Raw genomic sequence first — 14,155 nt, 5'->3', positions numbered from 1 at the left:
CATCTCCAGTAGGTATTCGTGCATAAACTTGAGCTTAAAGTTTACTCTTGTATTCGTGCATAAACTTGAGCTTAAAGTTTACACAACTTAAATACAATCATTGAAAAATACTCATTTTAGTAAAAATTGATTTACGGAAAGTTAGGTCAAGAATTGATTAAAAACAAATAAAAATTAAATATTCAACATTTTTGCAGTTAAAACTGGTTAAAACTAAATATTTTTTATTTTCCGTATAGTTTTAGAGGTTAATATTGGATATTATATATTGAATATATCACAGTGATAATAAACGGAAATTACATTTATGTATTTAATGTGTGTTAAAATAAACAGTATTATATTAATTCTTCTATAAAAGTTAAAATTGTACAGCAATGACGACATTTTTCAATCAACTCATGAGATAAGACTTAAGCATATTTCTTACTGCATATCAATGACGACATTAGTCAAGAAACTCAACGGATCAAACATAAATTTATTTGTCATGCATATAATTACAAGTTAATCGCTCATTAGGACGAATTTGCCTTGGCGTTAAGTATCGAGAAAGGTTATGAGAAGCATTCCGATTTAGAGTGTGTTAAAAGTGCAGCAAGGATATATATCTTGTAGATTTCTTTCCCCGCGATTTATAGAGCTGCACATTTGAGATCATGGGTGTTTGCGATTTATTGAAATGTTGCGAAAAATACTATCCTTTAAGGAAGTTGTTTATTGATAATGTTTATGAAAAACATTCCGATAAATTAAAAACCTTATTGGATTTTTGGATCGATACATCTATCGCTACAAACTGGGAATGATGTTGAGCGATCTACAATGATGTTAAGCGATCAAGATGGAGGCTCATGAGAAGTATGCAAAGAAGTTTTTTTTTGTCTAAAAGGGATATCAATGTATTTTCTATAAACGATTTTTTCACAGTTTTACAGTTCACATGTACTCCGCATGTACAAGAATAAATACCTAGATTTATGAGATATATAGCTCTGTTTACAGTTCACATGTACTCCGCATGTACAAGAATAAATACCTGGATTTATGAGATATATAGCTCTGTTTACAGTTCACATGTACTCCGCATGTACAAGAATAAATATCTGGATTTATGAAATATATAGCTCTGTTTACAGTTCACATGTACTCCGCATGTACAAGTACAATAAATACCTGGATTTATGACATATATAGCTCTGTCTACAGTTCACATGTACTCCGCATGTACAAGAATAAATACCTGGATTTATGAGATATATAGCTCTGTTTACAGTTCACATGTACTCCGCATGTGCAAGTACAATAAATACCTGGATTTATGAGATATATAGCTCTGTCTACAGTTCACATGTACTCCGCATGTACAAGTAAAATTATCCTTTCCAATTGGACACTTTACATCTGTTGACTCTAAATTAAAGATAAGCCAATTCTATTATTGAACGGGAAAGTAACCAAAGAATAAGATATATTAACAAAAAGTTGTTTGAATCAATTCTAACCTGATTTTTACAATATTAAATATATAATTTCATATTTTTTTCAAAAGTTGTTTTGAATGAACTATAATGATAAGTTGACGAAATTAAATAGGAAATACCTTTGCTGAATAATGCGGAAATCCAAATTGTTAATACAAAGATGAAAATGAACAATAGATTTTTTTTTCAAAAGGAAAGAAAAACGAAGAAAGGCTTTTACTTAAAAAATTACCCATATCAAGATGAAAGGCATGAAGATGAAGATGAAACTGGTTGACTGCTTTAAACATCAGTTTATCATAAGGACATACATATACTGCAGACCTGAAATTAAAGAGACTGTGAGCGTAATTTCAAGTCACCCACCATGTAAAGATGATCCTTAAGAACAGTGCGTAGGATCCATTTAATTTTGATGCGAATCTGGAAAAAAATGGATCCGGATCCAGGTCATTTCTTTAAGATTTAATGAATTTTTTTACAAAAATATTTTTATTTTTTTTTTTCGCTTATTTTTATCCTAAAACTTGACGAACCATTCAGAAATGAGTAAATTTTTATAATCTCTCTTATTTCAAAAGTTCAGATTTGGGTTTAAGAAGTAAAAAAGTTTTTTTTTCAGTTTTTGGTTGATATTTTTGTGGATCCGCATATTTTTGCGGATCCGGATTCAGGAAGCCAAAATCTTGCGGATCCAACGGATCCGGATCCTAAGCACTGCTTTAAAACCTAAAATTACCTAAACTACAGGGCTATATACAAGGGATGAGACGATTACACCGAATTTGTGCTGTCTCAAAATCCTTATAGCTGCAAATTTAAACTGCTTTTTTTGTTGCCTTATCATTGGATAAGCCATAAAAAGATTATATTCAACGCCGAAGTCCTTAATTAACCTCGGATTCGTCAAATTTAAAAAGTTTCAGATTGTCTTAACATTCTCATTTTTTGTGGTTAGCCCTGTATCAAAATAATTTTTTAAAAAGACAAAGGTATTACCTAATTGAACCTATAGACCCATCATTATCAGCATCTTTAACATCAATATTCTCTTCTGATTTGAAACTGATTTCCTCTGGGGGTTCATCAAAATGTCCAGAAGTGATAGTCGCTGAAGGAGCTAAACCAATTTTATAAGAAGACTGAGTATTTTTTAAGCATTTTCTAAGGTATTTATCTGATTTAAAGAATAATCTATCTTTTTTCAGATGTATTGAAGCATTAGGAAATGTACTTGTTTCTTCCTTACGTTGAGAATCAATTAGATCAGCTTGAGGAAGTTTTGATAAACTTTTTCTTCTTTTTTCAGTTTCTATTTGTTGTATTTTACAAATTGGTGTGATTTGGACTGAAGCCTTTTCCAAATCATTTACTTCAGTTTCTTTTTCCGAGTCATCTTTGTTTTTCATCTCTTCAGAATATTTTGCTACAAGAGCTTCTTCGGAATTATCTTCTTTCCTTGCTACTTCAGAATTCTTTGAAACCATTTCTTCTTCTTCATCACTTTCTTCATTGACTGCTTCAGAGTTAGCGTTTACTGTTGTTTCTTTAAAGTCATATTCTTTGGTTAGGTCTTCAGAAGTATGTTTTACTAATGGAGTTTCATGTCCAGGATCTCCTGATAATCCATCTGGTTTGAGAACAGGTACACTAAAAATATATAATTTGAGTTCTTCACTTTCACTTCTGAGTGTGCAGTGTCATCCTGTAGAATATCTCATTAAATCTTCAAAATACTAGGATTTAAAAGGATTTATTTTAAATTTTAAAAGAAGAATGTAAAAAGAAGAAAGTTACCTATACTTATCAATATCACTAAATAGAAGATCGAATTTGTGTCTTGTCCTCATGTGATTTTTCAGAGGTTTGAATTTTAGAGTAATAAAGTCGCAGAGATCACATTTGTAGCTAGGTCGGTTTACACAAAACAGCTGGAAGCAAAACATTATCACAGGAAAAAAGGAACAAAAGCTAAAGTGACAAATGATTTGGGCAATATTGTATCTTTTTAATAATCTTTGTTAAGAGTACCCTACCCCTTGCACTGAGCAGGGGGGGGGAAATAATTTTAAGTTCTCAAAATTTCTTTTCTATTTTTATCATTTACTAAAAGTATTAATTTTTTTATTTTTCTATGCTTCCTGAACACTGAACATTGAGGGGTGACTGTTTTATTTATTATTTATATCAGTTTCAACAATTTAAAGTTCAAAATTCGTAAGTAAATGGAAGAACAAAAATGACATTAATTTCACGGGTTTTGGAATTAAATTAATTGTTAGTGCATGAATTGTTTTCCTTATGCTTTTGAAGAGATTTTTTGGTTCCACATCTCCGATAACATTTACCACATCTTTCTTTGACCGGCTTTGCCTTCAATGATAAAAATTAGTTGGAAATTTTTTTTAGTTTCTTCAACATTAAAATAAGTTCTTTGGGTCAAATCTGCATTCTAAATAATGTGTAGACCAGAGATAAGAGAATTAAAGAGATCGATTAACACCTATAATATGCGATATTTTCCACAGCATGTTCAATTGTTTACAAGTACTGTACACGACCAATCAGGAGACATCTTTATTCAGGGATATTTAAGGATCCTTTCAATAGGAAATGCAAAATCTTTAAAAATAGACAATATTCATAAACGTTATGTTTAAAATAGAAGTATTATTTAAAAGTTGTAAAACTTAACCCCTGACTGCAACATGTGGCCGTGAGATGTCAGTCAAAAAACATTACATGGAACCGTAGCATGGCGTGCCGGGACACTATAGGCCTGCTTAGCCTATCCAGGTAGAGTGTATGTGCAGTCTGTGAAGTCTGTGGTATGGACAAAGAGTTTCTTTTGGATACATTTATGGTTCAATTAAAATAGGGAGATAGTTATTACTATAATTAATATGCCTTATTATTACAAAATTATTTCTTACTTTTGGATGGCTAATGTATTCATGAACTTGCTTCAACTGCAGAGTATTAAATGAACTTGTACAATGACTACAGAAAAAAACTGGACCCTGAAATAAATCACATCAAAAATTGTAATGAAATCCGAAAAAAAGTAAATTAAAAAATGAATATTTACCCGGGTGTGTTCAGTTTGAAAATGCGTCCTAAGATTATACTTGACGTTAGAGGTGTAGGTGCATTGTGTACATTTGAACTTGCAAAGATATTTTGTAACATGCCCAGTCAGATTTTGCATGCTTTTAAACTTTTTACCACAGCACTCGCACTCTAGCTTTGTATTGGTCGGAAGCGATGAGGGAGAGGATGATGCCGCCATGTTGGATAAATTTTGGAAGACTCGCGGAGATTTGGTGGATTTTTCATCTTGGTTTGCGGATCTATCGATGAAAAGTGAAAACTGAACAGGATTTTCTTCTCCGGATTTCCGCCGAATTTTATAATTCACTGAGACTAGAACAACCTTTAAAAGAAAAAAACATTAAAAAGTTGAATTCGGGATTTTGATTTTGTGTTTGAGAAAAACAAAAAGCAATAGATCTAAAAATATGACATTAGTACTAAGTAATAACATAATGCAATTGGAAAAAACATTAGGGATACTTCGAATGTTGCGCAAACGTTTTAATTTGATAATTTTCTTTACTAAAGTAAGGCAAAAAGATGATTTATAGAGGAAAATAGTTATTTTTATAAGCAAAAAGTATTCATAAGGATAAAATAAACTTGATGTCGGATTTTTACCCCACCACCCCCCGGGTTGTAATTCTTATACACCCCTGTCCCCCTGTACAGTTTAATGCTTTAGCTTGACCAAAAAGTTTATTAACCCCTTCTTTGTGAGACTCTAAGCGTAAGTGCCCTCCATGCAAAGATGGCAATTCCCGACTTACACCGGAACCTTTAAATGGTTTATCTGATATTATTGATTATATATATATGGATGGTTTTTGTTTCTTTAAACTGTTTAATTTTAATTGTGGTTTCTCTGCTAATGTAACTTGCGCCTTTCGTGCACACAAGAAAGATTAGAGGAATTCACAAAAGTTAACACTTTTTTCGTGTCATAAAAACAACATTTTCTTCCACATTTTTGACCAGATTAAAGGGACTGTAAAGGAAAAATGAAAGGGAAAATACGATGAAAGCTAATCACTTTAGCTCTTGATCGCGACCCATGAAAGTTTTATCTGATGTTCCTGTCTCGAGAAATTGATATAAAACTGTGTTCAACTTATACGAAAGTTCATATATGTANGACCCACAATCATTCATCACCGCCTCTCTCCTTATTTTTTAAAATTTATAATATCTATATGTAAATTAAGCTGTTAAATAAAAAAAAAACAATAAACACCTTTATTGAAATAAAAAAATAGTTAACAAATGAATTAAAATCTATTCTACATTATTAAATAAAAAACACTGAAAAAAAATCATATTTTAAGAAAAAATAAAAAAAATAAAATAAAACTGGATTGACGAAATAAATCGAGGGATAAAATGAATAGATAAAGAAAACCTGACTGTCTCCTCTAAAATGTCTATTTCTTCCTGTTTCTCGACCAGATTTATTTCTAGAAAGTTGTGAACATCAATATGGAAATCTTCCTCCGTTTTCCACTTAGAAATATTATCGCTCACGTCGGACATGTTTGAACATTCTAGAAAATAAAAGATGCGATATCAGAGAAGTAAACAAATAAGGGTCAAAAACGCACAGACGTTTATCTATACATAAATTTGTTTGTCTGTTTGTTTGCATCCAATAAACGTCAAAACGGCTGAACCGATCGGGCCTAATTTTTTTGTGGGATCTCGCACAACCCCAGGAAATGTTTATGAATGATAAAAATTTTAAAAATTTGTGTTTCAAAATTTTTTATTTTTGTAAAATATTTTAAAATTTTGAAATAAAATTAAATTTTGTTATAAAATCCGCGAAATTTTTATTTCTTTGTTTTTCAATGTTACATTGAGAACATGTCTTGAAATAGAAGATGGCCGCGAAGCGCCCTAAAAGCCTAGTATGTTACAAACAAACAAGCCTACTATAGAGTGTGTGTGAAAAAAGTATTCTTAAGCTGTTAACCCATTTAGAACATCATCATTAACCTTGTCTTTTCCTTATTTTTTACTTTTCGCCCAAGGTAGAGCATGTTTTGGGAAGTTTCTATTTCATGATTTGAGACTTCTCACTCCCAATTAAATTTAAATATCTAAAATTTATTATTTCCATACATCTTCACAAATATTGCAATTTAAAGATTATAACTGACACAAAACAATCGAATTAAAATGCCTTTTTTATTGTTTTGGATAATACTGGTTTTACGCAAAAAATAACTATTTCTATCTTGATTTCATTTCTGTAGAAGCATGTAGAACATGTACAGGAGAGTCACACCAATGCGACCGTTACCATTTTAATTGCAATTTTATTTGTAGACTGTAGAGATACATTCTTACAGTATTTATCCGGCATTATCCGCTACTTCCGTTGCTTAATTACGTTTTAAAGAATTAAAATGTTCCTCATACAAGACATCAATGAGCACAGTTTGGTTTAGCTGCTCCAGCTGACCACGTGATAAGAAAACATCTCTATACAAGACATCATGAGCACAGTTTGGTTTAGCTGCTCCAGCTGACCACGTGATAAGAAAACATCTCTATAATCCTGAAGAAATTTAGCAGATATTTTAGTTTTTGTTAATTCCCTTTCATCTGTTTGTCGTGGACAGCAGTAATGGAAGAACGACTTTTCACGTTGGAGGTTAGCAGAAAACTGAATTGTAGATTGCAAATTTTTGTGAAAAAAATTCGCAAATTTACAAAATTTAGCTTTTACAAGGACAAAGTTTAAAAAAATAAAAAAGTCTTGATACATAATTTTAATATTATTAGCACAATTTAACAATAGTCAATATTGTAAAGGTTGCTGAAAGAATGTGATAAAACTTCAGGAGAATCCCTCGCTTACGCGTTTGATGAATTATCATCGAAAAGTCTCGAAAACACTTGGTATGAGTAAATTCCCGGTAAAGTTGGCAGTTCTTCTTGGTAAATTCTTGCTAATAGTAAATAAATAGTTATTTTGCTTACAAAACGTGGTTTTACTGTACTAAAAAGTGCTTCTAGTAAGTAGGTAAAATGCCAAAATGATAAGTGAGGGGGGGAGGTCGTCTATTTAATATTTTTCTCTAAAATGTCGTTTTAACCAACAAAAGTAGGCCAAATATATGGGAGTAGACAGAGCAAGTTTTCGAATATTAGGCCATGAACATAAAAATAATATGTATATGAAGATTTAAAAAAAATTCTGTTTCATAATTACCAGTCAGCAGAAGTTCGGAATAATAGAAAGATTTCTTCCTTTAACCCATGTTTTCTGAAAAATTTAGTTTTCTTTCTGAGAGATCAAACTGTTTTTTTTTCTTGTAAAAATATCATATATAAAGAAGAAAAGAAATACAGTTTTACAAACAATATCTGATATTTTATACACTTCGGCACATTTTATAATACAAGTAACAAAAACAATAATACACATGGAAAAAATTAATACACTGTTAAACATAATGGGAAAATCGCAAAAATCCTAACTTCAGAATTTAGATACAATATAAAAATAAAATTTAAGATTTTATTCCGTACAAAGCTCATTTTGAACAATAAAAAAGTTTGAAGGGACTGCATTGTTAATTCAAGTGATCCTCTGTTGAATCGAGTAAAATTTCTGATTTACAACAGTCTCATAAAAAGCTTTGTCTGATTAAGTAAGAAATAGACATCCATTTTTTTGATTTGGAAAATAGCTTGTTTTTATTTAAAGGTTCCTTTAAGAGGGACTGGGGATATATTAAACTATTTGCTGAAAATACAGGGTAGAGTAAAGTGAGTTATTTGGTTATACCTATCTTTCAATTTCTTGCTTCATAAACAATGGAGAAATTATCAGAATTTAACACTTTTCAAGTCAGGAAAACGACGTTTTCTTCCACATTTTTGATGAGAAAAAGGGCTAAAACGTACCGTTATTTTAAATTATTTTCTGAAAATACATGGTGAAGTGCGTTACTTGGTTATATTTAAAAAATTGCTGAATTTGGTTAAAACTATCTTTCAACCCTAATATCATTGCAAGTAGAGATGTTAGCCTAACCAAAATTACTTCTTACTAAAATATTATTATCAGGTTTGTATATCTTCAGTCGCGGAATTTTTTTCTTCAATTAAACATTTACAGGACATAAAGAAACAAATATGCAAAATAATGCATTTTTTAAATTTTAGAGCTAACAAATACAATAAAAGAGCTAAGCTTTGTAGGGTTTATTTATTGTTTAATTTTTTTTTCTTCAGTAGTTGCTCCATATAGATCTTTAGTAGCTCCTAAAGTGTAAATGTTGTAAGTATTGCATATTATTATATATTATAGATGTTTTTCCCAAAAATCGGAAAAGTTAAGTTTAACTTTAACAAAATTACGTACTTTACTCTAATTACAAATTACTCACAAATCAATATCGTCTTGTATAAAAAACATTATAAATTATGAATATATAGCTTTCAAGACATTTAGTCTTAATGCTTTTCCAAATAGCTAAAATTCATTGATAAAGACTCAAGAAGATTTTATAAGAAGACAAAACTTAATTTTTTTATGAATTTTTCGTAAAAAAGTGACAATCCTGATTTTCTTAAAATTGAGAATTAAAAGCGGAAACAATACTTTTAAATATTCAAATATAAGAATAAATAAACAAAATATCGATGTACAGTAACAAAATATCAAGATTATTCAAATTACAAATTAGAAAAAACTACTATCGATAAATAAGTATTTTTACACAATGGTGTTAATAAAAAAGATCCCATATCAGTTTAAGATAAGTTTCCCATCATTTTGTGATTGGGTTCCCATCATCTTCAGAAAAGTGTTCCTGGAAGGTGTCCCATCATTTTGTGAATGGTTTCCCATCATCTTACGTGTCCCATCATATTATGAGAGATGTCCCATCTCTATTTGTTTAGTTGCTATATCATGAAGTGCTGCATGGATCTGCGCAAGTATATACTCTCCACGTTCCACTGCAACCTGCAGATCTCGGGCAGACTCATCATTCTCCAGTTCTATCTTTCTAAACACAGAGATCTCATTTCTTCCTTGAAAATAAAATTCAGGGGTGTAAATTTTCCTTAAACCCCATCCCACCCCTTTTATGGAAAATAATTTTTTTCATCTCCAGTAGCTTGTTTATAGGGTTTTATTCGCTAAATTAGGAAAAATAAATGATTTTTAGGTGTAAATAAATAAATTTTTGGGTAAGTAGTATGATAAAGGATGAAAAAACTTGCATTTTCAATTTTCATGTACAGTTTTTTTTCACAAAGATCTACAAAAATCAATTCTTAAAAATATTGACACCCTTGATAAAATATTGACACTCCTGATAAATATTTCTAGTTTTGAGCCGGGAACATAAAGAAAATTGAAGGCCGGGTAAAAATCATTTTAAATTTTTTTTTTCTCCCGACCTCTTGAAGATACTTTTAAGGGTGGGGTTGGGGCTGAAAATGGATATTAGCTTTTTTCTCTTGAATTTCAATTTTTAAAAATTTAGCGCAGGTTAAATTTAATTGTGGGAAAAACGAATGTTTTTTTTTGGTAAAAAAGTACAAAAAGGCCATAATTAATTTTTCATAGAAGCTTTGAAGACAACTTTTAGGGGGGAGGGGGGCTGAAATTTGCTGAAAAACGCATTTGTGAAAGACATTGTTAACGTAATGATTTTTAAGCACCAATAAACCTTTATCCGTACCGTCGCAGCTTTTTAAAAAATTATTTGTAATTCAAAAAACAAGCAGAGACGAAACGATGATTTTCCATTTCTCATACAATGCTGTTGTTGTGAATCTTTCACGGCAGTTAAATAAGGCATCACATAAAAAGTTATTTTTTTTTTTTGATGTTAAATAACGAAAAATGACGCCAACTTATAATAAAAAATGGCGCCAACTTATAATAAAAAATGGCGACTCCTTAAAATATAAAATGGCGCCTACTTCAGAGCCTCTGTTTGGAGTTCCTGTGAGGACTCTTCACTTGGTAAACTTTCAATAAGAACTTCAATATCCTTAGCTGTCCTGAAATATCATTAAATTAAATTAAATAAGTTAGTAAACCACTGCACCCCCCTTCCAAACTAAATTTAAAGCAAAATTTGTTCTTTCTCAGATTTTCCCTTTAACAATATGTTCTTTACTGTGGTCCAGGGAAAGGTTTAATTGGTCTAAATGGTACCAGACACACCACACTTTAACTCTAAATGATACCACTGTGTATCGGACACACCACTCTATAACTCTAAATGATACCGCTGTGTATCAGACACACCACACTATAACTCTAAATGGTACCGCTGTGAATCAGACACACCACTCTATAACTCTAAATGGTACCGCTGTGAATCAGACACACCACTCTATAACTCTAAATGGTACCGCTGTGAATCAGACACACCACTCTATAACTCTAAATGGTACCGCTGTGAATCAGACACACCACTCTATAACTCTAAATGATACCGCTGTGTATCGGACACATCACACTATAACTCTAAATGATACAGCTGTGTATTTGACACACCACACTATAACTCTAAATGGTACCGCTGTGTATTGGACACACCACACTATAACTCTAAATGATACCGCTGTGTATTTGACACACCACACTATAACTCTAAATGGTACCGCTGTGTATTTGACACACCACACTATAACTCTAAATGGTACCGCTGTGTAATTGACACACCACACTATAACTCTAAATGATACCGCTGTGTATTTGACACACCACACTATAACTCTAAATGGTACCGCTGTGTATTTGACACACCACACTATAACTCTAAATGGTACCGCTGTGTAATTGACACACCACACTATAACTCTAAATGGTACCGCTGTGTATTTGACACACCACACTATAACTTTAAATGATACCACTGTGTATCAGACACACCACACTATAACTCTTAATGATTGGTGCTACCTGGCAATTAATGAAGCGAACAGTTGGGTCAACTCTTCCTGCTTATTCTTCTTCTCCTATTTAAGTTGGGATTAAGAAACTAAGATTAAGATTAAATCAAAATAATAGGATTAAGTTGGAATCAAGAATTAAAGATTAAGTAGGGTTCAAGATACAAGGATAAGTTGGAATCAAGGTATAGGAATTAAGTTAGCCTTAAGGTGCAAGTATAAGTTAAAAACAAGATATCAAATATTAAATTGAAACTAGGATTAAGTCGTGATCAAAATGTAGGAATTAAATTGGGAACAAGATACAGGGATTAAATTGATATCAGGATACAGGGATTAAATTGGGATCAAGATACAGGGATTAAATTGGGATCAAGATATAGGGATTAAATTGAGATCAGGATGCAGGGATTAAGTTGGGATCAGGATACAGGAATTAAATTTGGATCAGGATGTAGGTTTTAAATTGGGATCAAGATATAGGAATTAAATTGAGATCAGGATACAGGGATTAAATTGGGATCAAGATACAGGGATTAAATTGGGATCAAGATATAGGGATTAAATTTGGATCAGGATACAGGTATTCAATTGGGATCAAGAAATAAGAATTAAATTGTGATCAGGATATAGGAATTAAACTGAGATCAGGATATAGGAATTAAATATGCATCAGGATACAGGAATTAAATTGGAATCAGGATACAGGAATTAAATTTGGATCAGGATGTAGGATTTAAATTGGGATCAAGAAATAAGAATTAAATTGTGATCAGGATATAGGATACAGGAATTAAATTTGGATCAGGATACAGGAATTAAATTTGGATCAAAATGTAGGATTTAAATTGGGATCAAGATATAGGAATTAAATTGAGATCAGGATACAGGGATTAAATTAGGATCAGGATACAGGAATTAAATTGGGATCAAGATATAGGAATTAAACTGAGATCAGGATATAGGAATTAAATATGCATCAGGATACAGGAATTAAAATGGGATTCAGATACAGGGATTAAGTTGGGATTTAGATACGGAGATCAAATTAGGATCAATGAACTGACATGATGGTGGAATCAAGATAAATGGGAAAGGCTCTAATAAAAATTCTATGAACTTCAGAAAATTTTACATGGATCAACAAATAAAAATTATTTCAGTTAACGTTTAAGAAAATTAGGAAGCAGATAAAAATACTAATTCAGAATAAGGAAAAGTAAGTTAAAGTTAATGTTAAGATCAGGATCAGGATCAGAATCAGGATAAGGACCAGGATCAGGATCAGGATCAGGATCAGGATCAGGATCAGGATCAGGATCAGGATCAGGNATTAGCAGTAACGAAACAATATAGGTAACAATAACATTAGCAGTAGCAGTAACGAAACAATATAGGTAACAATAACATTAGCATTAGCAGTAACGAAACAATATAGGTAACAATCACATTATCAGTAAAGAAACAATATAGGTAACAATCACATTATCAGTAACGAAACAATATAGGTAACAATAACATTAGCAGTAAGGAAACAATATAGGTAACAATAACATGGACAGTAACACTGTAGTAGAAAACCAATTTACTGTTTCACATGTTGTCCGACTAGTAGCAACAGTAACATTAGTAGTAATAATAACATAAGTAGTAACAATAACATAAGTAGTAACAATAACATTAATAAGGAGTAATAATATTAGTAGTAACAATAACATAGTAGTAACAATAACATAAGTAGTAACAATAACATTAGTAGTAACAATAGCATTAGTAGTAACAATAACAATGTAGAATAACAATGCAGTAGTAACAATAACATTAGTAGTAACAATAACATAAGTAGTAACAATAACATAAGTAGTAACAATAACATTAATAGTAACAATAGCACTAGTAGTAACAATAACAAAATACGTAGCAATAACATCAGCATTAGCAGTAACAATAAAATTATAGGTAATAATAACATTAGTAGTAAAAATAACATTAGCAGTAACAATAACATTAATAGTAACAATAACATTAACATTAGCAGTAACACTAACAATGTAGGTAACAATAATATTAGCAGTAACAATAACAATATACGTAACAATAACATTAGCATTAGCATTAGCAGTAACAGTAAAATTATAGGTAATAATAACATTAGTAGTAAAAATAAAAATAAACGTAACTCTAACGTTTTCATTAGCAGTAACAATAACATTAGAAGTAACAATAACAATAAAGTAACAATAAGTTCGTAGGAACAATAATATCAATAGTGGTATCAATAACATTAGCAGTAACAGTAACATCAGCAGTAACAATAACAGCAAAATTGTGACGGTTATATTAGCATTTTAGCAGCGGGCATAAAATTATCTATTCCAAGCATTTTTATTGGTTGTTGCAAAATATGTCACGCAAATAAACAAAAGCAGTATAAAAAGTAGAAACAGTACACTATATAGATATATATATATATATATATGTATATGTATATACATATATTTAAAGAATTTTAACTACTGAGGATCGTCATGATAGGCGTGAAACATTATGTTTAGTATAATTCTTTTTCAATAAAAAATGTGAAGTTAAAAACTGAAATATATATATATTATGGTAAAAACATGTGGTATGGTTTTATCGCAGACAAAAAA

The 14,155-nt window shown here is 30.9% G+C and overlaps 1 protein-coding gene across 3 annotated transcripts in view; it reads right to left on the bottom strand.

Annotated features, from left to right (window-relative positions):
• The window catches only part of LOC111700356 (RE1-silencing transcription factor), a 6,851-nt gene extending 1,936 nt beyond the window's left edge, over positions 1 to 4,915 (bottom strand). For all 3 annotated transcript variants that reach the window (XM_023471238.1, XM_023471239.1, XM_023471240.1), the window contains exons 1-7: positions 4,573 to 4,915; positions 4,418 to 4,504; positions 3,783 to 3,857; positions 3,282 to 3,415; positions 2,484 to 3,134; positions 1,717 to 1,808; positions 1,314 to 1,413 (exon numbers count right to left, since the gene is read on the bottom strand). In XM_023471238.1, coding sequence (XP_023327006.1) covers positions 1,314 to 1,413; positions 1,717 to 1,808; positions 2,484 to 3,134; positions 3,282 to 3,415; positions 3,783 to 3,857; positions 4,418 to 4,504; positions 4,573 to 4,773 — 1,340 coding nt within the window. In that variant the 5' untranslated portion in view covers positions 4,774 to 4,915. The remainder of the gene's footprint in view (positions 1 to 1,313; positions 1,414 to 1,716; positions 1,809 to 2,483; positions 3,135 to 3,281; positions 3,416 to 3,782; positions 3,858 to 4,417; positions 4,505 to 4,572) is intronic.
• Between the last annotated feature and the right edge of the window lie 9,240 nt (positions 4,916 to 14,155).

The sequence above is a fragment of the Eurytemora carolleeae genome, unplaced genomic scaffold (assembly GCF_000591075.1).
Source record: "Eurytemora carolleeae unplaced genomic scaffold, Eaff_2.0 scaffold311, whole genome shotgun sequence".
Classification (NCBI taxonomy): domain Eukaryota; kingdom Metazoa; phylum Arthropoda; class Copepoda; order Calanoida; family Temoridae; genus Eurytemora; species Eurytemora carolleeae.
The sequence above is the reverse complement of the archived record's forward strand: the minus strand, read 5'-3'. Positions and strand labels throughout refer to the sequence as shown.